Source organism: Eucyclogobius newberryi, unplaced genomic scaffold (assembly GCF_026437365.1).
Source record: "Eucyclogobius newberryi isolate DKJ021-1_F unplaced genomic scaffold, fEucNew1.0.hap1 SCAF_3, whole genome shotgun sequence".
Lineage (NCBI taxonomy): Eukaryota > Metazoa > Chordata > Actinopteri > Gobiiformes > Gobiidae > Eucyclogobius > Eucyclogobius newberryi.
The window spans coordinates 18650944-18673805 of NW_027315945.1; the positions used below are offsets into that span (position 1 = coordinate 18650944).

Consider the following 22862-nt stretch of genomic DNA (forward strand, 5'->3'; position numbering starts at 1 on the left):
GCACCGATTTTTAATGCGGTCTACAGATATAAACGGCAAAGAGACTTGTCGCTCATTTATGGACAGGGGAGCTACTGAAACACTACATTTTACAATCAAATCTATTAAAATAACAGTAGCAGAAGGTGTCTTGAATCGAGTTCCATGGGCTTGATGAAAGTGGCGCGATGGAATTCGGAGAGGGGCAAAATTCCTGATCTCAGGTATCTCAATTTCTTTTTATTGGAGCCAAATGAGACCAACACTGGAAGTTAACATCACCTGAACTTTAATACACGTCTCACTAATGACCAGACTAATTGAAGAGGAAAAACTCAGAACAGCAGAGATCTGTGGAAACCTTTTTTTTTTCCTTTGCTTTTCTTTAAGACTGGTTCAGAAGCCAGGTGAGAAAGAATGAGTTCAGGATAGGAAAGTGGAAGGAGACAAAAGGAGAGGGAGAAATGGTTCCGGATTTAGATCTAAGAGGTTTGGTTCCTTAGATGTCTCCATCAGAAAACCACAAGCCCAGACGGAGCATGTGAAGCATGCTGCCGACGCTCGCACGGCAACCCTCCATGCTAATAACTGCAATGTGTTAACGGTAATAAAACTCTTTCTGAGCTGCTCTGACAGGGACGAGTCGCACACTCAAGCATACAGCACGACACTTGATGAAGATCTGATGATTACAGGAGGAGCAGGCGGTAACCAACACACCAGACAAATATATAACATACCGTCATATTGAACAGTTTATATTGTTTTTTATTATGAAAATATTAAAATAGCAAGATTGACAAACATTAAACTGTACAAGTCTTAAAGTATATATAAAGATATTTTCAGGGCTTTTTCCTGTAAATTATGCTTAACAATGACCAATTACACACAAACATCTGTTAGAAAATCTTCAAATCTTGCTAATGGATTGGACGCATGAAAATTATTAAGTACAGAAACTATGCAATAGTTCAAGAAATGAACATATTATTTTTTAATTAACCATTTTCAGACTCAATTAAATAAAAATAATTGTAGCCATAATACAAATGTTATTGAATAATCAAGTCCATTCAACCAGAAGAAGAATTTACACAAAATATGGCATCAAGCTCCAGTAAATATTCTTGAGAGGGTAACTGCACATGCTAGGTGCATTTGACCATTCTCCTGTGGTATTGTGAGTATCAACATGGCTCAACCCCGCAAGATAAAATAAATCAACCCAAGAGAAATGGGAGAGGACTTTCTGTTAATGTTGAGAAATACCAAAGTCATATTGAAAGAAGCTTCAGCATGCAAGAGGAATGCAGGGACTTATGTTTGCATAGCTTTTATTATCCAGGTTTCAAAGCGGCTCCAGTTCTGTCAACATTTATCAACCATTCTGAAGGATGGAGAAGTGTCAGGTTCACTTTAGAAACAAATGTGGTTACCTCCATCCTTATTACATCATGAAGAGACAAACCAGGCCCATTCTTGAGTGTTGGCCTGGATCAGAGGAACAATCGCAGAAGTGCAACAAATCCAGATTAAAGACTTTAGAAGGAAAGGACAGATCCATTTGCATGCGTAGGAAACCAGATCATCATCATCATCTTTCAAAGTACAAGGAAAACTTACCAGTATTGAGATTACGTTAATGGAATTTATCTTGAAAAGTTGCTGTTGCATATTCTGAAGAAATAGTAATAACTGAATTTAACATTTCATATTTTGTTGAAACGTTGAAAACTGGATTTTTAATATAATTAGGAATGCACAGACATATCAACCCAGTATCGGTATCGGACAATATTCACGCCATTGAAATTAGTAATATCAATATTGGCCAAAAGCGACACACGGACTGGAAAGGTACAGAGAGATATCATAATATAATATATAATATAAATTAAAAAGGAAATTCACAGAATGGAAAAACTGTGAACGTAAATTTTAAAGAATAATCATATTCTTTATTAGAGTAATAGGATTTATATGATTATGATTTAAGTTCCAAAAGAAGGGCATTATGTGTTCTAACTGACTCTATACATTTTAAAACCGATTTGATCCTTATCTTAGAATAAAAATGAATTTGTTTATAGCCATTTCTTACATAAAAATATTAAAAATAAAAATAAAACAAATACAAGTGTATAAACAACCAGCCTAAACTTTCCATATTGGTGCACCACTAAATGGAATCCTAAATTATGATTCTGAAGCGTTTGTTCTGTCAGCCAGAGTTATGCCAATCACAATCAATATTATAGTTATAGTATAGCAAGATTCTTTGATCCAGCTCTGTTAGGCTGACACCGATATCTATGGTTTTAATCACCAGCAGACACCAGATATCAACCAAAAGCATACAGAGAATATAACTGATTTCCCTAACTTGAACTAATTGTGTTTAGTACCTGTGTTTATCCAACAAAACAGCTTTGTATAAGCAGATGTTCGAACATGACATGGTCTGGATCAATATCTTGGCACAGATCTCATAATCTAGCACGTTTTTCAGTATATCAGTTGTTCTATGAGCTATTGTATCATAGTACATTTTAGCTCTTTTGCCAGGACCAATCCCCATTTTAATTTACCAAGAATTTGAACAGCCCTTGTATGTAAATGATTACTAAAAAAAGGGGACTTATCTGGAAATGGGACAGGCACAATGAGAATACCCAACAGTAACTTCAACACTGTCATAAAAACCTCAAAACAAATTAAGCAACTTTATGCAACACAAATGCAGCTTGAATACGACAGGTCATTTTCTTATGGGATTTGTCACAAAAGTGTATGGTCAACGTCAAAGCTGAGTGATAAACTCTGTCAAAAAGATATCCAGTGTGTTTATTATGTTTTAAGCTCACCATATGCCTCTTCTACACAGTCTTCCCCACTCTCTCCCCTCTCCCCCGCAATGGAGAGTGACATGTTGGGCAATTATTCATGTAGCATTCTTGGGCTCTTACACACACATTACAAGGCCCTGAGCCGGTGGAGATTAGAGCAAAAACTACTGACTGTGGCACACTCTATTCCTAGTGCCCACACGCAACACCAGCAACAAGGGCTACTTCAGGGACCTCCTGGAGTCCAGGACATCCGAGCTCATCGCTGCACATGAACAACTAGTTCTATTATCATTACAGGGATATTTAGTTTTACTTGCTGGAATCTTGCGTTTTCTGGCACAGAGATCACTAGTGTGAACAAAAGTAATTATTCACAGACCAAACGTGTGTGAGCATTTGTGGAATCGTGAGACGCAAAACACAGACCACAATTTACCTCAATCTACAGAGAAAATGTACACACATAGTCAACATCCTCAAATTTTAGATTACATTATAGGTAAAGAGCAGAATCCAACTACCATATGTACTTTATATCACTGGGCCAGAGCCCTTTACATTACCCCAAAATTAGCATAATTGCTCACTACCACAAAATTGAGTATAACATTATGCTAGACACCACAGTTTGATTAAGAAATATATATTTTATTCAATCAAGCACCATAAACTACTTATACGACTACTTAAAGGTGGTATGGACGATTTTTTTCAGCAAATTTTTTATCATATTTCCTCGTGGCGTGGATAAATCATTTGTCCTGCCACGTATCAATCATAAAACGCACCTACCGCTCACCTGCAGCCGCGTCAGGCTCGTCCCCACGTTTCCGTGTGCCTAAGCGCATGGATCTATCATAATATAGTTCCCTCAGTGTATGGGGCAAAATGAAGACGGAGAAAGACAGTTCGAGCTGGCGCAGAAGAGACGGAAATCTGCGGGAGACGAGAGATGCGATGCGCTCCGTTGCGCTAATAAACAAACGCTCGTGTGTGTTGTATCAGTCCGCACGGGGGAGTGCGCATGCGCACTTCCGCCTGCGTTCTCAAATCGCCAAAAAATCGTCCATACTGCCTTTAAATTTGTGAACTTTAGAAAATTTAACAAAAACTAATCAGCTCTTAATACTCTGGGAAATATGACAAACACAAACAAGAACAATTTCTTTCTGTGGTTTAACAACTTCAAAATTCAAATTTTCATTTTGCTGCCTCAAATACAATTAATGGACACTCCAGGCTATTCTAAGCACGTCACTCTAGGAAGGCTCTATAACATCGCCCTAACATCACAATAGTATTATAACTAATTAAACAAATCAGTAAACCCAAATGTAGCAAACACAGACCACCATGTTTAAATTATAAATGAAGCAAAAATTCAAGCCCAAAAGCAAACAAAAAACATACAAAACCGCTTGTAAATATAAAACATGTCCTTCTGGCCGAGTAAAAGAAAGTAATTCAATCTTCTGTTTTTAAGTCAAGGGTCTAAAAGACTAGCATTAGTCTTAACTGCCCGGTAATTGTTTCCCAGACTTCAGTATCTCCCCTAATACTTGAGACTGAGCGCTTGTGTCCCGGATGGCCTGAGAGCAGGGGATTAAACGGTGGAACAGCAGCATCCTGCACACTGTGGATCGATCTCTTTGACTCATGGACTTTTCCCTGAGCGCTTTCCTGTGTCTGAGGACTGTCTGAGGACGTGCAGTAATCTCATCCCACCAGGAAGCGTCTCCGAGACAAACCGGGACTGTGGCTCAATGGCCACAATAGTAACAGATACTCCTTACATTTACCGGGGTCTTGGTTTAAATGTCACAAAAGGTTTAAATAAACAGAGTTAGTCGTGTCATTTCATTTCATTGCTGTGTTTATTATGGTTGTGTACACCACTCAGGTCAAATCTGCTGTTTTTAAAGTGCAATAAAAATAAAGTTGGATTGGATCTCTCAATCTCATCAATGCAGAGTAAAGACCACAAAATCAAAAGAGGAAAACTTGTCTTAATTACATCTTTTAAATAACTTCTCAGGACAAGAGCTCTGCTGAGTTATGCCACAATCTCTGTAAGCCATTTGCTCCCTGTGCTCCTACAATCAAAGCTCATGGTTTCCGAATGGCACTGGGACTGAGATTATCCTGTTTGTGCGATCTGGTTACTGACTTCCACCGACTGTTTAGGACATTTAACAGACTCCATGATGTGCTGCAAATTTACAAACACACCCCACTAATAAAGTCTAACCATGTCTATCGACATATCGTCATGTCCTGTAGATAGTTTCCTTATATTAAACGTTGAAAAGTCTACAATCACAAATAGAAGATTACTGGGGTCTTGCTTAGGGCTGGGCAATTAATCGAAAGATCGAGAATGAGTCACGTGAGATCGTAAATTATTTGGGAGCGTTTTTTGAATGAAGAGGTCCTCAGTCGATCCTGTCAGTAAAAATTATGTCGTTTTGAGCAGAGGTCGGAATTTGGATAATATGAATAATAATTGTGCTAAAAAGCACAGATTAAAAGTCTGTATAGTTTATGTTCATGAAATCATTACTAAAAGCCATTTTGACTTTGTTTTTGTAAAGACAAATAAAATTGAATGGGAAATCGATCAGTATGAGAGAAAAAAAATCTGGATTATTGTTGTTGTTGTTGTTGTTGTTGTTGTTGTTTTATGGCGGTTGGCATCCAAGTGTTGCATTACCGCCAGACTTTATTCCTCAGACTTTGTCGTAGTCCTCAGACTCTGTCGTAGTCCGTAAAAGTACTCCTTCCATTGCTTATCTGGATTATTTTTTTTTCATATCGCTCAGCCCTAGTTTTGCTACTTTCAAAGAGTCACAAAAGGATCCTTCATCTTCTTTGACCATGGCAGAACACTCAGACGCTTTATCCAAATTTGAATGAAAACATAAAAAAGGTTGTCTTTGAAAGGAGGTTCTCTGAATCACAAGTATGAGCCATTATTTAGGGGCCATTAGTATTGGTGGTGAGGCTTGGACTGAGAGCCAAACCAACAAGTCTCAGAAGCACCTCCCCAAATCATCTTGAGACGATGCATCAAGTAGAACCTCTACATCAGTGGCAAACGCTCTCGGCAGCCATAAAACTCCCAGATCAAGCAGCAAGTCGAGCCAAACCCAGAGCGGGTCTCCTCAGTAAAACACAGGCCCTTATCTCCGACTCGTAAAGAATAAAGTCTGCCTGCGAGTCAACACCATGATCCAGTTAAATCCCTGTCCAGTCCCCCTCCACTGAAGCCATCACACCTCATCTACAGCGTTTGCAGCAGCACAATGCGGCTCAGGATATCACATTAAAACAACTATTTATATTGAGATTTTAGTTTCCGTATATTCAGGGAACAGCCATAATGTGTGAGCAATTTATATAATTTCATGAGCATGTAACATAATACGCTCTTAAGTGTTAGTAAATGTGTAGGCAGTATCCAAAATAACTTAACATTTACATTTTGTTTTCCATATTTTTTCACAGCAAGTCCTCATTGCAGCTAATTTGGAGCAATTATATTGTCAGCAGAGCCTGTAATCTCCAACTCCTGCAAAACACCCCCTTTCTGGAAACTATATGAGGTGCATTTAGAGCTTTGCAGATGGGTCCATTTGGGCAATCTGAATATCGTTAATATTACCCAGTTCCTCCCAAGAGGAAACAGCAGCATTAAAACGGGCTGAATAAATCCGGTCAAGTAACACAAGACTTAATGAAGTTCAAAAGACATGCAGATGTTTTCACAAGCCAGCACTCAGCCCCTGATAGTAATTAAGAAGACAAACTGCATTATTCTGATCATTTATCATTTCCACAAGCAAGTCGCAAGAGACTCACCAGGTTCATGTCTATCTCAGACCAACATGTTACAAAAGTACTTATGAGAATAAATTTGCATGTTCTCCATGCAAGTCACTTAAACAATATCCTGCAACCATTTTTCTCTAAATGTCATTACAATGTGGGATACTGGGACATGAGAAGCTAAGGTATAATCATAAAGGTAATCAGCCGTATAGGTTACCAAATTACACAAATCTAAATAATGTGAGGAAGCCGTGTGTCTTTCTTGGCAGCAGAACACAGTCAGTAGTGGTCAGTTCTCTCCTTTACACATGAGAAAGGTATAGTGGCTCATTTAAATTCCTCATACTGGAAGGATTTCTACTCCAACTCTTGGCTCTGATCCACATCATGTCCCTTGGGTTTACATACGACTGAATAATTTGTCTACATGTCATTTGCAATTTTCTCAAAGTCTTCTCGTAACAGAGTGCCTCTCAGACTACAGCTGTAACAAATAGTTGTTTTGGGACTACACACTCTCACCACTATCAACAACAGTAGATGAGGCATAACAATACTTTTTAATTTACAGTTGGTTCCAGAAACCTGATCTCTCAAGCAGTAGCCACCTGAACAATTTGAAATTTACCATTACTTTTTGGCAGCTCAGGCTCATGTGTTACACATTTTAACCACAATCTATATAATTAGCTCTAATTGACTTCCGAAGAAATGCGTTTCTGTGGGGACATCTGGTCTGGAAATGTCAGCCGTTCAAAATTGGTCAAGAGCTTAACTCAAATTTCAATTTGTAAAAAAGTAAAATATAGTCCAGAAAACCGCCTCTCTTTTTTCTAAATTAATCAACACTTATAATGGCGTAATAATCAACACTTATAATGGCGTAATAATAATAATATAATCATATAATAAAGTCTTTATTATTTCAAAATGTACTGCATTAAATGAAACATTACCCGTCTAAAATTGTATCATAGCATGAAAGATAAATTAGGGCTGCACAAGGTATTGAAAATAATCAATACTGCAACAAATTTGTATCATCAAGATCCTCCATTTGACAGAAATGTAGTGTTTTTAAAAAAAAGTTGAAAAGGCAGATTTCATTAATTATATTCCTTATTCAGTATAAATTAGTCTTTATTAGGCCCGAGCGCCACAAGCTGGCGAGAGGCCTATTAATCTCGTAAGGCCGTGCGCACGAAATCGAGCGCGAAGCGCTCGCCCACTTCCAAACACTCACTAACGCACTCCTTCACTCATGCACGCCCCATGCATACTAATTAGTAGTAGGAAAATGGAACTTTACCGTTGTAAACGGGCGAAGCCCGTGCAAAAGTGCGCACTAAACAAGCACTTTAAATTGGGATGACGACCGCTCCATATAAAGCACTCATTTGCGCTAAGTAGCTCACGAATACGTTCCCCATATCTTGCATGTTCCGAGCATATAAGCATGTAATGCAAAAATTGAACATTATTACTGTATAGAGGGCCAAAAACACAAAGTGGGCGGAGCCCACTCAAAATTAACGAAAGTACCCGTCAGTGACCAGGGACCCACACCATGAGGTAGGAAAGCGCGAGCGCTTTCCGAAAATGTATAGTTCATGATATTTGAAAATGGGAAACATTGTTTTCGCATCGGAATATTATTCTTTCTTTCTTTCTTTCTTCTTCTTCTTCTCGGGACCAACCCCCCTATTTTTCACCCAGTGAACATTGACGAAAAGTCACAAAAATTAGCACACCTCTAAAAATCGTGCCTCTCTACATTCTGGCTATTTCCTTTTTCTAAAATTAAAAAAATTGGCGCGTCAGCGCCCCCAAATGTACCAAAAATGCATTGAGAGATGGGAAATGACCCAAAAAAAATCTGATCGTAGAATCATGAAATTTGGCGCAGAGGTAGATGGTGACAAGAGAAATGCCGTCCGCCCAACCAAATGTCGGCCATATTGCTTCAAAAATGGCTAAACATGACTTCGGAGTTTTTCCAAACGTCGTACTTTTACGAACTCCTCCCAGGGCGTTGGCCCTAAAAAGCTGAAATTTGGTGAAAATGCTACTGAGGAGTGGGACATCAAAAGTTATCCAAATTACATTGATACCTCTCACGGTCTCTGTGCGGCGAAGCCGCAAACTGTAGCAAGAATTTCAGAAATCTCCCAAATTTAACATTTCTGCCGTTTGCGCAGATAAAGTCCGAATTGCGTCAAATTAGAATCAGTTGTTAAACTCTTTGCTCTAAACCTACTTGAAGTGAAATAAATTAATTTGGAGCCACAGCGCCCCCTACAGATTTTATATGGAGGTTAAATATTTAGTTTTGCGAAATTATATGAAATTTGACACACAACTCAATTTTAGAATCCCCATCAAAAACGTCTATGAGACCCATGTCATAATTGTTATGGCTTTGCCGTAACGATGACCGAAACCTTCCATGTTATTCCAATGGGGAAATCGCCAGAACATGTTTACACTTTAGACTTTCACGAACTCCTCTTAGGGCGTTAGACATATTAACCTGAAATTTGGTGAGACTCATCTTCAGGGGTGGACCATCAAAAGTTATCTACATTTTTATTCTAAGAGTTACGGTGTCTGTGCGGCAAAGCCGCACATTTTGCCAAGAATTCAAAATAAAATTGCTTTTTGATGGTAAAACAAAGGGGAGAAGATGTGACAGCGTCACAGATTCAGCAGTAGATGTAATAAAAGGACAATTGGGGCGCGTTAGCGCCCCCTCCTCTTGTGGCGTGGCGGCGGCGTGGCGAGGGCCGATCAGCTTGCGGCTATATTTTAGTATTGCTTTTTTATTTTGCATGAACAAATTTGTTTTAATATAACTGAAAATATTGTATAAAAATATATATATATTGAAATATCGCAATAATATCGATATCTGCAGCACTTTATACCCATATCACAATTATTTCCAATATTGTACAGCACTAATATATTGTGTATTTTGTTCTCTCTAAGACAACTTTGGGATCTTGACAGGCGCCAACAAATAAAACTGACTCACCATTGGCTCGAGCCATTCCATGGAATGGGAATGCCATGTTTCTTATTATTATTATTATTATTCTTGCATGGTCATTTTGCCACAACTCGGGCATTTTTGACCCTGAACATTGATGAATGTCACACATGGGGACATAGAAGCCATCGGCTCGGCCCGAACTCCAATAAAATGGAGGTTGCGAGAACGCCCATCATAACAGTGCCGACTAGTTCAAAAAAGAAAAAACATGAAACGCTTAATCGTTGGCCTAGGCACATGAGACTTGGGACAGTGATAGAGCTACCTTTGACCTCTGACCTTTGATGAGTAAAACGCACATGGCAGCATCGCTCTATGATAAACAGGAAGTTAGCCATGTCGAATCAAAGTGGCGCCGCCACGTTTGACCTTTTTTTTTTCAAAATCGTACTTGTTTTTTGTCCGATCGAGCTCAAAACTAACGACATTGAAATTTAATAAATATTCAAAAGAATGTTGATATTCTTTATGGTCTCATAAGAACACGCCCTCAAAAAAGGCTTAATTCCCTGTTTTTTCAAGGACAAGTCACGCCTAATGGAAATGATCTACGGAGCTCATATTTCACTCACTAATGCGTTTTTATGGTCTGATTGGAAATAAATACCCATGTAACAAATTTACTCTATAGCGCCCCCTACACATTGTGTGAAAAACTCAACATTGTCTGATTTGTTCGTACGTACGTACGTACTTCCCCTCACATTTCCGGTATTCCCCGTGGAATTCCCCAAGAAGCGCCACTTTTTCCTTGCTCGTCAACAATGGCAGACGAAAGACTGATTGTGGCCGTGTGTGGGAGAAAGGAGCTGTACGATGTATTCACGGTGGAATACAGAGACAGAAATAAGCCCGGCGCCTCCGTGTGAGGGTTTTGAAAACCAAAAACGTGAAAACAACGCTCTCGATATCCGCCATTTTACACAATGAAAGGCCACACCGACAACAACTGCACTGCTCATGCGACAACACCTCTACTGCGCATGTGCGCAGAGAGCTCGAGCGCGCCGTACGCGCGCCTGTGTACAGTGGCCGGGGCGTCGAGAGCGCGCTTCCGGAGCGTAAACCTTTCTAATGTACACGCGCTCAAATTCTGCGTCGGGCGCGATTAGGCGTCTGCGGTCTGTACGTAGCTTTAGCATTAGAATTATTATTATTTTATTTATTTTTTTTGTTCTTCCATCCCTTTGGTATTCTTTAGCTTTCTTCTTTAGGCTTTATTCTTTTATCTTTACTCTTTACACTTATTTTGACTTTATTCTTTTGACTTTATTCTTTAGACTTTATTCTTTAGACTTTATTTTTTCTGCCACAACTCGGGTATTTTTGACCCCCTGAACATCAATGAAATGTCCCGGGTCACCGAGGCTCTCTTTCTCCCTGCTCAGGTCTGCGTTCAGCACAATCTTGCAATTTGTCAGGACAAACTACTATTTGAATCGCAAACTACACAATCATCATGGGTGAATTACTGAGCTTCGTTTGGTATGCCGCAAAACGCAGCAGAAAACATGGTCGCGCGGGAAGGCGGTCGCGCGGGAAGGCGGTCGTGCGGGAGGCGAGAGCCATCATCGCCACTCCACGGCTTTAATTATTATTGAAACTGTATGAGGTAAATAAGCCCAGGAGAATCACAAATAACACTCACTTGTGCTCCGTCCCGTAGTTTGAGGATACACTCCATGGTGTTGATTGTGATGACGACGGGTTCAGAGCCCAGTTTAGTCCAGGGCACATGGATCCGCAACTCATGTATGTGACCACTCATGAATGTAAAGGGGAGTTTCAGCTCCTACAAACAAGATTAAGAAAATGTTTTACAGCATATGTAGTCAAATGCTGTGAGTGACAGTGGGTCAGGTTGTAGAGAGATCGTAACCAGAAGATTAGAAGCTGTCCCAAGATGTAGTGTAATGAAAAAAGTGAATAATCAAAAGTGTTAAGCTTTTAAAGAGCATTATTAATCATAGCAATTATTATGAAAATGGGAATTCTGTGAAAGTGTTAGCAAAACTTATGTCAGTGCTCTGCTTTAGACCAACAGCCACTTCTGAATACAAATGAGCATGGCTAATATTTTGTGTATGCTCAAGAATAAAACGCGATAAAGCAAATACCTGTTCCAGTACATCCAGTTTGAGATCTAGTTTGCTCAGGACCACATCCCCGCCCCACAGAGAGAGCTGCAGGTCAGACGGCTTCAGGTTCTTGATGTATTTGTTGACATAGCTCATCAGGAGCGGCGTAACATAGGACTCCAACATCTTGACTCAGCCCTATCATTGGAAATAGATACCGAATTCAATACTGCGAACAGTGGCATGTGGTTGTTTCACAGCAATGGGACGCAATGCTTTTGGATAACAATACACAGCAATAGCCTTACTGTTTGTAGATTTGTACTATTTTGTAGATGTGTGGACCTTCATGATCATATTTTAGCCCTTAGTGTTACTGAGATTGAGAGTAACCTGCATAGTGGCTATGCCAAGTTACGAGGACTGACTATCCTGAGATGGACAGCTAAAGATACATGGAAGCATATAAAACGCGACTAGACACAATATTTAACTCATGCACTTTGTACAGACTAAGGTTGCGTCACCATTATTATTGTTATTATTAATATTAAGTTTTGTAGGATATTAAGGAGAGACGCAAGTGTGCTCTTCTCCAACTCATCTAACACTAAAGAAGCGAAGCTAAGCTAACTGCTTCAGTACAGAGAAGTTTTATTTCACCCGCTAAGGAATGTTGCCACGGCTGTTAAGGGAAATAAATGCTGATTTACCTGGTTACCGCTTCTCCTACCAGACAACCTGACTAAATATGTGGTCTAATTACTCAAATTTATCCCGAAAAGCCGTGCTAGCAACATCGTTGTGTAGCTCCTGTCAAACGTCATCAGTAAACATCCACGCGCAGCTTCCGTACTTCCGCATTGAGGCGTTCAAGGCAATAGGAATTTTCTACTTCTTGATCTCGTTGCCCAAAATAGTGCAGAGCAGACTCATCTATGGACGTGACCGTTTGGCTGTGTCATATGAGAATGAAACGGAATACACAGTATTATCCACCTGTCTAGATGGCTAGGTCAGACTTACGACTGATTTTTGGGGGGCATTTGACTTTCGAGTTTCCCAAATTTGCAGTAGAATGGACCAGAAATAGCAAAAGTTTGACTATTTTGCAAAAAAGAAACATTTTCTTTTTACAATCCTTTGTATGGAATGAAAACATGTAATTTACATATAAATTAACCCACAACTGCACCATAAAGAGTTTGGCGCACGCATCTTGTCCTTCTAGCTAATGGCACCAGTCAGTGCACTGTAGTGATCAAAGGAAGCAGATGTAGGTTGACGGGTCTGTGTAGTGAGGTAGCCTCATAGGCTTGTTTTGACAGTGATTTCAATGGTAAGGTGAGGTTATGGTCTGCAAATTAAATGGATATTTATGTTTGAATAGGCTATAAAAAAGGCTCGGGCACAAATTTGAGTTCATGTTATTTGAAATATATAATCTCAGATGGTGGACAAGGGTTTGTGAATTCTATTTAAAATAGAAATCCACAAATGCTATATCCCCATTTGTTAATGATTAAGTCAACAAACCTGTATTATTGATCTAATGTCTTAATGTCCTTTCAATAGACAACAATCACACTTTTGGAGTTGAATAATAGCACCACATTATTGTGAAAATAAATACAAATATATTGTTCATTTATGCTGCCTGAGACTTGAACATTGTGCCAGATTTTCTTTCATGCCCAATAATACAACCTTTACAGTTAACCAGCAAATCTATCTGACCTGACTCATTTTTAAATTTAGGAATTCTAGAACACCATATAGGGTGTTGCCATGCCCTTGCTGGAAGACGCATTTGCACTCTTACCGATGGACATTGTTACAGTATTGTTCATATAGCCTTAATTACTCTGGAAGAGTTTAGAATCTCAGGTTTAGTCGGACTATGGGTTTTTGGGTAAAGTGCTGGTTTAAAAATGTGTTGCACCATAGTATTTATTATAGCATGTGCACAAATCTGCGATTCAGACGACATTTAGACCAACATTCTAGGCGAGTAATATCTAATACAGATAGGGGGCAGCTAAAATATACATTGTTAAAATGCATATTTTTGTTGTAATACAAGAAGTAAATGTGTCTAGTCGCCTAAAGCTTTCTAAATTGACCTTGTAGATATCCCATGGCAAAATGCAGCGTTATCGTTAGGGAATTTTTACCCTTACCTCCATGTGGGAGTGTGACATTATTACATTGATCTGAAAACATCAAACACATAGCATATGGCCTGAATTTAGGTTTTCAGTCCTTCATTTGCTTTTGTCAATTACAAATTCACCCATTTGTGGTCTGATAATTAGCTTTGAGATAATAGGGCCTTCGTGGGTTTCAACTTGCACAATTCAGAAACAAATTAACAAATGGAATTAATAGGGTGTATTAGAAAGGTAAATTATATGTATAAATCTGATTTCTTATATGGGCTTTAAAATACAAACTGCCACCTCTGCCAGACTGTGTGCTGTGCAAAGGGACGTGAAGGTCATAAAGTGCAGCTCTGGCCCGCTGCCGGCGCATGTTCCTCTTCAGTCCGTTTGATAACACGTCTTCTCGAGGACACGCTGCTGGGTCATCGCGAGCATGAGACCTTTGTGCGCATACTCTCTCCTCCAGTCATGACAAGAAAAGGATTTTATTTAAACCCATACTGAACATGGTCCATGTTTTGTTCAAAGTGGTTTAGCCCACAACCCAGTACGCCTACCGGTAATTAATTATGCAGCTTTTCTCCCAATTACAAGAGTTAACAAAGTGTTGGATTAACAAAACCTTTAATACCATTTCAAATCCAACTTTTCAAGTCAATGCCAGTAGCCTATATTTATTATTATTATTATTATTATTATTATTGTTGTTGTTGTTGTTATTATTATTATCATTATTATCCTATATGCATATTTATAGTTATCAGTATGCACACATTGCACAAAACAACATTAATTACATACAAATAAAACATAAAATCCGTCTAGATAATGTCTTCTGACACAGCGTGTAAATAAAATTGTGTGTGTGTGTGTGTGTGTGCGTGCGTGTGGTAATGTATATGTGTGTGTGTGTGTATATATATATATATATATATATATATATATATATATATATATATATATATATATATATATATATATATATAAATACTTGGTCGTGGTCGTTGGTTGCTGTTTGGTTAAGACAATTCGATTTATACAACATCGTGTTCGGGAGAGCGTGGTCAGTGCACATTGCGCATTCCGGCAAAACATCTAATGTTTACAATGTAAAAAAAAATAAGGGTAATTAATTCTGGGCTGTACAACATATAGGGGTATGAATAAAAAAGTATTTACTGGTTGTATGCAATGCAAGTCTTAAAATGTAGACCAAACTAAATTAAAAAAAAAAAATATTTTATAGAGAGATATATCTTAAAAAGAAAAATGAAATAGAAATATGTCAAATTTATAAACTAACGTTGCAACACTGAGAGATTGTGATAGGCTTGATTTTAAGGCCTATATTCAAACTACAGTGACACTGAGTTTATTTTCTTGTTTTCTGTTTTTATTGTATTCATAACATAACACATAAAGCACAATTTTGTTATTTAATAAACTATTTGTTGGGGAAAATTATGAAGAACCACTTGGATTTATATAACATATTTATTTCTACAATACAATTAACATATTTTAACCTGTATTATTTTGAAGACAGAAACATGGAAAACATTATGTACATGTTCTAGATATTTACAAGTAAATGATACTCCGTTGTTGAACCAAATCTCTCTGCAGTGAAAACAGTGCAGTCCAGACTTGGAGAATGTCTTTGACCAAAATGCAAATCTGTTGATTTTCTCTTTGCGTTTGTCCTTTGCACATTGAGTCTGTCCATGCAGGCTAGTAGTCCTGGTGTGGGCTGTGCGTCAAACTGTGCCGTCGCAAGTCACAGTTGCGTCGAAACACCTTTCTGCAGCGGCCACAGCTGTAGGGCTTGATGTCTGTATGGGTGAGAAGGTGAGTTTTCAGGTTACTTCTTTGATTAAAGGTTCTTCCGCATGTGGGGCATTTGTGGGGAGACTCCTGTTTAGATTTAAAGCAAGCAAAGGATTATTCCTTTTAATTATAAAAAAATAAAATAAAAAATGATAGATCTTTCAGTCAGTGAAATAAAACGCAGTTTCTGTAGTTCTATATAGCTTTCACAACAGTTTGGGTAATTATTTGAGTCTTACGTGCGTATTGATAAACTGCTAAGTGGCCTCCCCATGCATGCACCAGAGACGGCGTATTTATTGGTCTGGAGTAAAATCAGGGACTTAATGTCCAAAGATGTTGAACTTACCTGCATGTGTAAGGTTTTATGAACGGCTAGAGTCCGAGACTGACAGAATCCCTTTCCACATTCTTGACATTTGAATGGTTTTTCCTTGGAATGAATGTATCTGCAAAAATAAGTAACACTTCATTAAACTCCTGCTCACGCACGCATTTGCAATTTACACACAATATAGACTGAAATAGCTCAATGTGAGAGCAAGGCTCTCACTAAAGGGGCTTTAGCGCCCTCGTTGAGTGAATTTTGGGAACATACGCGCCTATGATGTGGTTAACCAAAATCATGTGCAGGCTTTAGACAGCGTTATTTGTTTTACCAGTGCGTAATGACCGCGTAAAAGTCAGTCTCACCTGTGATCCCTGAGGTGGTCCTGTCTCCGGAAGGCCTTATGGCAGATGTCGCAGGTGTACGGCCGCTCGTCAGTGTGGGTCCGCTCGTGGATGAGCAGGTTGTATGACTTAGTGAAATGCCTCCCGCAGAACTTGCAAATAAATTCCTTTTTAGTCTTGGACGGGAGTCTGCCCCGCGTGGGCTTTCTATCCGGGGAGAGCTTGCTCAGCTCTGAGATTGTGCCTCCGAGTCCTGAAGTCAACTTGGCCAGATTAACAGCTTTTGGTGGGTCCTCCTGCGTCGCGGCCAGAGCCAGATTGGCGAAGTCAAACCTCGGTCTGTCCTTATGTAGCGACTGCACGACGTGCGCACTCATGCCTTGTTTGGGATGAAAGAGTTGAGCCGCAGCTGAGAAGGGCAGACCAGGGAAAGGAAGCCGGGGGTCCATGAGCCCTTGTGCTGCCGCCATCTCGGTAATGGTGGACCGGAGGCCCTGGATGTGTGGGTAGCCTAGAGTCCAGTGGTTCATGTGCATGGTCTGGACTGCGCTTAGGCCGTACAGCCCCTGCAACTGGTCCGCGGGGAACGCGTTGACAGCCTGCAGGAACGAGTAGTTGGTGAGCTGCAGCGCCGGGTGCAGCGGGATTGGTGCGTGCAGCGCTTTGCTCCCCATATTGATGGCAAAAACTCTGACGCCTTCCTGGGATAAAAGATAAAAAAATGTTATTGCCAGATTATGATAAATGTTGCTCCAGACTGGTCTGTACTCCAGACTGGTCAGTGTAACGTGACATTTGAGCTATAAATGTTTGGCTTGCCTTTATCGTGATCAGAATATTATTTTTAAGCATACCGGTGCAACACATTACAAGAAAAAACATTGGTAATTTTTTTCTAAAAATACTGCTCACTTGTAGCAGTAATAAGTAGCTTATTACCTACTGTTTTAACAAGTAGACATGTGAAAGAACATTTGCAACTGTGCTTAAACATTTGTAATTAGCTGTGGTTTCAATTTTGTTTAATAAATGTAGTGTTTTTTGATGGATGAAATAACAATAACTAATAAATAACTTAGGCCTAAAATGTTGATTGTGATTGCCTTACTTCATTATGAAGATCATTAGAACAACAAACAGATGTACAAATGTATTATTCTCAATTACATTTTAAGTTAAGACCCATGCTGCAGGAGAACCCGAGGTGGATGACATGTTTGGTTTTCGCAGCGTGAATCCCGTCACCGCGTGTACAAGCCCCGCAGCCATGGCATTTGGCCAGCGGCTCAACGGGAACCCACTCCTCTGACATCGAACTTTCTCCATTTTCTGTTATAATAATTCACATTTGTTTTTTTTATCATTAATGTTATTATTGTTATTATTATTATTATTTAATAAACCTAAATGTAATTTGGCCTACAATGCGTGCTTATAAATTTCCCTAAGCCACCCCGAGTAATGAAATTAGAAGACATATTTCCCCCCCACAAAGGGCCACAATACATTTCTTCTCTAAATCGTGTAAGGCCTGTCTGTAACAGACTACAGCCAGTGACTGCAGCGAGAGGGTTAATTTTGCACAGGTGCAACACAACCACGCGAGCACTTGTTGTTCTTTGCCCATTGGTTCAGCTTAGTTCTGTTCTTCACTGAACAACCTTTGGACTTCATTTTAACTTTGACAGCAGTCTAAGTGCCTCATCTAATACTTAAAGTCATATATTTGCATTTTTTGGGACACGCTTTCATATAAGTTGTGACAAGTCCTGGCGCGCGCCGTGTCCCATGTTTCGTGCAGTGGACAGAGCGCAGTGATGTGAAAACTTAGATGAACTATGACCTCCAGATGGAGACCTTCACGAGGCAATGTCCCCTTTTAAAATATAAATGTTTCTTGTCCTTTGTGTCATCTTTTTGCACACTTAACCCCGTGTAAAAAGTGTCACCATTTCGGGTTAAGTGTCATTTCCCCCGAAATGGTCTCCACTATAAAATGTAATTCAAGCAAGATTTGTTTCTTACCACAATTATTAGCTGCCAAATGTCCTTCACTTTGTCAGTAATCCACAACTACTACGAGACAAGCTCCTCAAAAGCCACGTTAAAAGTTTTCCAAGTTCCAAGTCCATGAAACTTTAACGTTGTTCGCGTTGCAAGAGTGAAGCGTCGGACCTCAATGGAGATGTAACAAGTTGCTGAAAAGTTGTGAAAGTAGCCTAATGACACACGAGTTTTGAAAAAAATCAAACAGTTGCAAAATTGGAGCCCCGTTTGGAGCTGGGACTGGAGTATGCGAACGCGCCGGTCCGTCCTTCACTTTGTAGGGCTTCGGGGTTCTCGAGCGCATTGCCCGCCCTCGACACGCCTTCCACCCTCCTCTGCCATTAACTCCAGTGTTCGCTCTCTGTTTATTTGTGTTTGGATAGCAACTAGGACTCGAGAGAATCGTGAAGAACCTGCCTCCTCTGACACCTCTCGTGCACCTTCTTTTGGAGACACTTTGGAAGCACAAAAGGAAAAGGTTGATCTATTAACACACACACAAAACTCTCAAACATGCGCTTGGATAGGACTTGACTTGAACAACTTACAAGACCCTTTAGTCAAAAGCTCGGGTTTTATTTAGGGGCCACCACATTTAATCGTTTTATTTAATTGTGGTAACTAAAGAGTAACGTAATTTGTTGGTTTGTGACAGATGAGGCCTTGAGACTACAGAACAGCACCTGTGAACCATAAATGCAGCTGTAGACATCACGCAAAAGCTCCTCATGACCAGGCTTTGACAATAAACCTTTGACCATTAAAATCATAGGCAAATTGTGTAATTTCTTGGATAGCACATTTGCATAAACACATTTTAAACGTTTTTTAAAACACATCCATTATTTGAATATATATTCTGATTAGGATGATGAATAGCCTATACCAAGAGCTAATGTCTTCCACGTTTTGTACCATTTGAAGCCGGTGTAACCCGGCATGAAAATGATAATTGTTGTTACGATATTAAAATGCAGTTATTCAAACAAACGATTTAGGGGTTTTGACATCAAATAGCCTCCGTGCATAGCATGTTTTTGATGCGTTTTGTGTAAAATGAATGGCATTACACTGAGCAAAAGACGCAGAGAGATATGGCACCTACTGCTGCTCCGCTCTTCTCTGCTCTGAGTGAAGCACTTGCAGAATCAAAGTAAACAGCGTCGCCTATTGGCACATGAGTGCAACAGCAAGCCCCGTACTTCACTCACTTCTATGCACGCGCCGAAAAACAACCCTGCATTTTGTTCAGTTCACGGACTGAACGTTATAGGTCACTACGTTATGCTAAAATGAAATTATTTATCTGGTCAATATTACGCCATCAATTTATTCAACAAACGTAAAGCATTTTTATTCCTATACAGGTTTGTTCAAATGCCTAATTGAAATGAGGCTATCCTGATTTACAAAAATACTTTTCCACGAGAGAAAAAATAAATGTCTCAATTGCTACCCGACCCAGGGTTCTCGGGAAGCTAAATTTCGTTTTCTTTGAGTTGCACAAGTTTTGAGTGCACAAAACATGCTTGTGGTTTTCTTAGGGTTTCATATCACCGCGCCGCTTTTCTCACTGTCAAACACAGCACAATTGGAAGAGATTAGATGACATACAAAGCCGAGCATTTTTACATTAAACTTGGTGGTGACTTTTTTCCAACACGTCTATACCACTTTCTAAGACTAAGTTCGGTTTACAGTGAACGAATGAGGACAGCAGCATATCTGCTATGAAATATAGCCAAGACACATTTCTTTGCCGGAGTAATCTATAATCGACAATTTATCCATCAATGGCCTATTGTTTTAAAAAAGGTAAGACTAGATGGAGAAAATATATTGCTTTCAATATCATATTTCTACATTTCTGACTAAAATAACATCCACACTTCAAACAATAACTAGAACAGAAACACTTGTCTGTGGTTCATCCATTCATAGTGAAATCTCCACAATTCATTACATTTCCAAATATTGACGGAACCTTATTGGTGACTAATTTCCATTGAAATTGTGTGGCCAAGTTATGGCCTTTGGGGTTTCTTAACAAATTGTTGTTGTTGTTGTCACTTTTCCCTCCTTCAACACATAGTTTCGGCATTGCATTAACATAAATAAACAGTGTATAATTCAAATATTGGCAGCCTAAATGATACACCGTAAACACAGATTGTAATTGTAACACTCTCATTTCATGTACTTCAGTCTGTCACACAGGTGTCACATGACATTTCAGATTATAGAAAAAACCCAGGTTTAGATCTAGCGACTCCAGTATCTATGTCTGAAACAGTTCTGTATTTTTTTTTTTTTGCATAATATTTATGTAATATTTAATGCATATTTGCCGCATATACTTCACTCGCAAACCAACATAAAACCATACTGTCTATAAATCCCTCACACGTCAAAAAGTGTTGCATTCGCTGGGCTGTGTCTTGATGGTAACTGAATTATATTTAAGCAAAAGTTTCTTCCAAAATTCTAAACTGGTTTGTGACTAGTTTTCACAAAGTATGCAAAAGATTTGGTTTATTTATGAAAATTTCAGAAAATGTGAATGTGAATGTGAATGCAATTGCATTCATTTGCAAGTCAAATAAGTGCTGTCAAGGATATATACATTTTGCAACAACTAAATCCTTGAGATTAATCTGTATATTTTAAATAGACTACAAATATGAAAGCCAGACATGTGTGTGTGTGTGTGTGTGTGTGAGAGTTAATGCTAGAGTTAATGCTTTGCCCTTTGGCTCCTCTCCGTGTCCTCTCAGTCGCCATTGTTCAGTGATCATTTGACTCTCACAAACTACTGAGCTCAGACGCAGCTGCTTCAGAAATGGCCAACCCTGCTGTTCTACTAGACACAGGAGCAAGATGAGGAGATGAGGAATGCAGAACTGTGCACAAAGGAGTCAAGTTGAATTTGGATTCACATGACAGTAACATAGTGGCTTTTGTAACAGGCCTCGTTTTCATGGCATTTTGAAAACATAGCCTATATGAGTCAAAATGTTGTGAGTTCATTTAAAATGTTACCATTTTATAAAATAGAAAAGTGTCTCAACTTTCAGGAAAGGAGCAAATGTCTGATAATCTTAAAATAAAAAAATAAAAAATAAATAAAAAAGTTTCCCATAATTAATTTTGTTATAATAATCAGGCATAACATTTTATTTGATTTAATTTGACACACATTTGTAAATATTAATATATGTGCAATACTTTCAATCTACTTTTTAAAGCGTTTTTCTGTGTCTGAACTATCCATTTCACAAAGTAATTTCTGATGTAATCCCTGTGTATTTTCATCTCTTACCTGTCCAGGGTCCTCGTCCGACTTGTTAGGTTCAGATCTACTCAGTGTATTGCTGTACATGATAATGGCAGACAGGATGTAGGTCCATAGACTTTAAGAGCAGGGGGTAGACCTGAGTTACCTGTGCCTGTGGTTTAGAGCCCCCACATTCGCCTCCCACACTCCCCTCAACAGCTCATCCTGTCCCGGCAGCACTTTCACTCGACGACCCCCTATAGTCACATTTTCCTCCACATCACACTGTTTTACATGAAACACATTCTGCAGACGCACAGACAGATGTAATGTAGAATCAGTCACAGCCGGAAGTGAAAGCATGTTATTTAATGCATTATTTGAGAAGAATGTGTTATATGCTTGAATATTGTACAATCCGTACACAGTTTCGAAGACAATACAGCTTATTTTGAAAGCAATGAATGAGTAACTAGAAAGAGTAGTATCAGTGTAGTAGTATCATAATTGAACTGGAAATAGGCTGTCTGTGGAGTTGATACAGAAATACAAAGATACATATTCAAGAAAGTACTTATCTGGCTTTCAGCATCTATAGACCTCTTCATTAAAGTGTCTCACTGCATGTTTGAATTTTCAACTCATAGAAAGTGTAAATATACCATTTAACAACTTATTAGCTTATAAAGTCCTATAAATGTTTGATTATCACTAAGGTTCCATATAGTGAGTGGCCTAATCTTTGTTTTTTGTGTACCAACAAAAAGGCAGTGGTGTTTTTATGTACATTTTGTCTGTGGTTTGATAATATACCGGAATGACAATGTTGTCACTTTTGTCGTGACGTCAAGACTGACATCTTTGAAGTTTTACCTAGAATCATCTTAAAGAAACATATAACTTAATATCTTCAATTGATAATGCATCCACATCCACGTGCTAACATCCACAAAGATAATTCTATGAAGTAAAAAAAATAGCATAAGAAAAACTATCATACAAATATAACCTTTTTCATCAGAGCAGTGCAACTTCAGCCGCTCTTCTCCTCACACTTGCTTGTACAAGACCGCCCCCTACTGGCCAATACTT

At 39.0% G+C, this 22862-nt stretch overlaps 2 protein-coding genes across 9 annotated transcripts in view; both read right to left on the reverse strand.

The window, feature by feature from the left end:
- Positions 1-12659, reverse strand: part of LOC140374668 (intermembrane lipid transfer protein VPS13B-like) — a 285793-nt gene extending 273134 nt beyond the window's left edge. For 3 of the 6 annotated variants that reach the window (XM_072461642.1, XM_072461644.1, XM_072461643.1), the window contains exons 1-3: positions 12503-12643; positions 11829-11987; positions 11360-11503 (exon numbers count right to left, since the gene is read on the reverse strand). In XM_072461642.1, coding sequence (XP_072317743.1) covers positions 11360-11503; positions 11829-11975 — 291 coding nt within the window. In that variant the 5' untranslated portion in view covers positions 11976-11987; positions 12503-12643. Of the gene's footprint in view, positions 1-11359; positions 11504-11828; positions 11988-12502 lie in introns of all 6 variants that reach the window. The other 3 variants (XR_011929102.1, XM_072461641.1, XM_072461646.1) reach the window with 3 other exon arrangements.
- Positions 12660-15426: 2767 nt separating this feature from the next.
- Positions 15427-18768, reverse strand: osr2 (odd-skipped related transciption factor 2). Of its 3 annotated transcripts, none has more exons than XM_072461160.1 (4): positions 18476-18768; positions 16472-17147; positions 16128-16227; positions 15427-15865 (listed from the first exon to the last, which is right to left on the reverse strand). In XM_072461160.1, exons 2-4 carry the CDS (start codon positions 17122-17124, stop codon positions 15683-15685), a joined length of 936 nt encoding a protein of 311 aa, XP_072317261.1. In that variant the 5' UTR covers positions 17125-17147; positions 18476-18768; the 3' UTR covers positions 15427-15682. The 3 variants fall into 3 exon arrangements, with proteins under 3 accessions (XP_072317261.1, XP_072317260.1, XP_072317262.1); XM_072461159.1 differs by having other exon boundaries at positions 16472-17151; positions 18476-18767; XM_072461161.1 differs by having other exon boundaries at positions 15427-15783; positions 16472-17151; positions 18476-18762.
- Between the last annotated feature and the right edge of the window lie 4094 nt (positions 18769-22862).

Bases quoted from the DNA above. Each gene is read 5' to 3' on its own strand.
- osr2 (XM_072461160.1), bottom strand. From the start codon at position 17,124: ATGGGGAGCAAAGCGCTGCACGCACCAATCCCGCTGCACCCGGCGCTG. The intron at 16,228-16,471 runs GTGAGACTGACT...TTATTTTTGCAG, and splicing joins GACCACCTCAGGGATCACAG to ATACATTCATTCCAAGGAAA. The intron at 15,866-16,127 runs GTAAGTTCAACA...AAATCTAAACAG, and splicing joins ATAAAACCTTACACATGCAG to GAGTCTCCCCACAAATGCCC.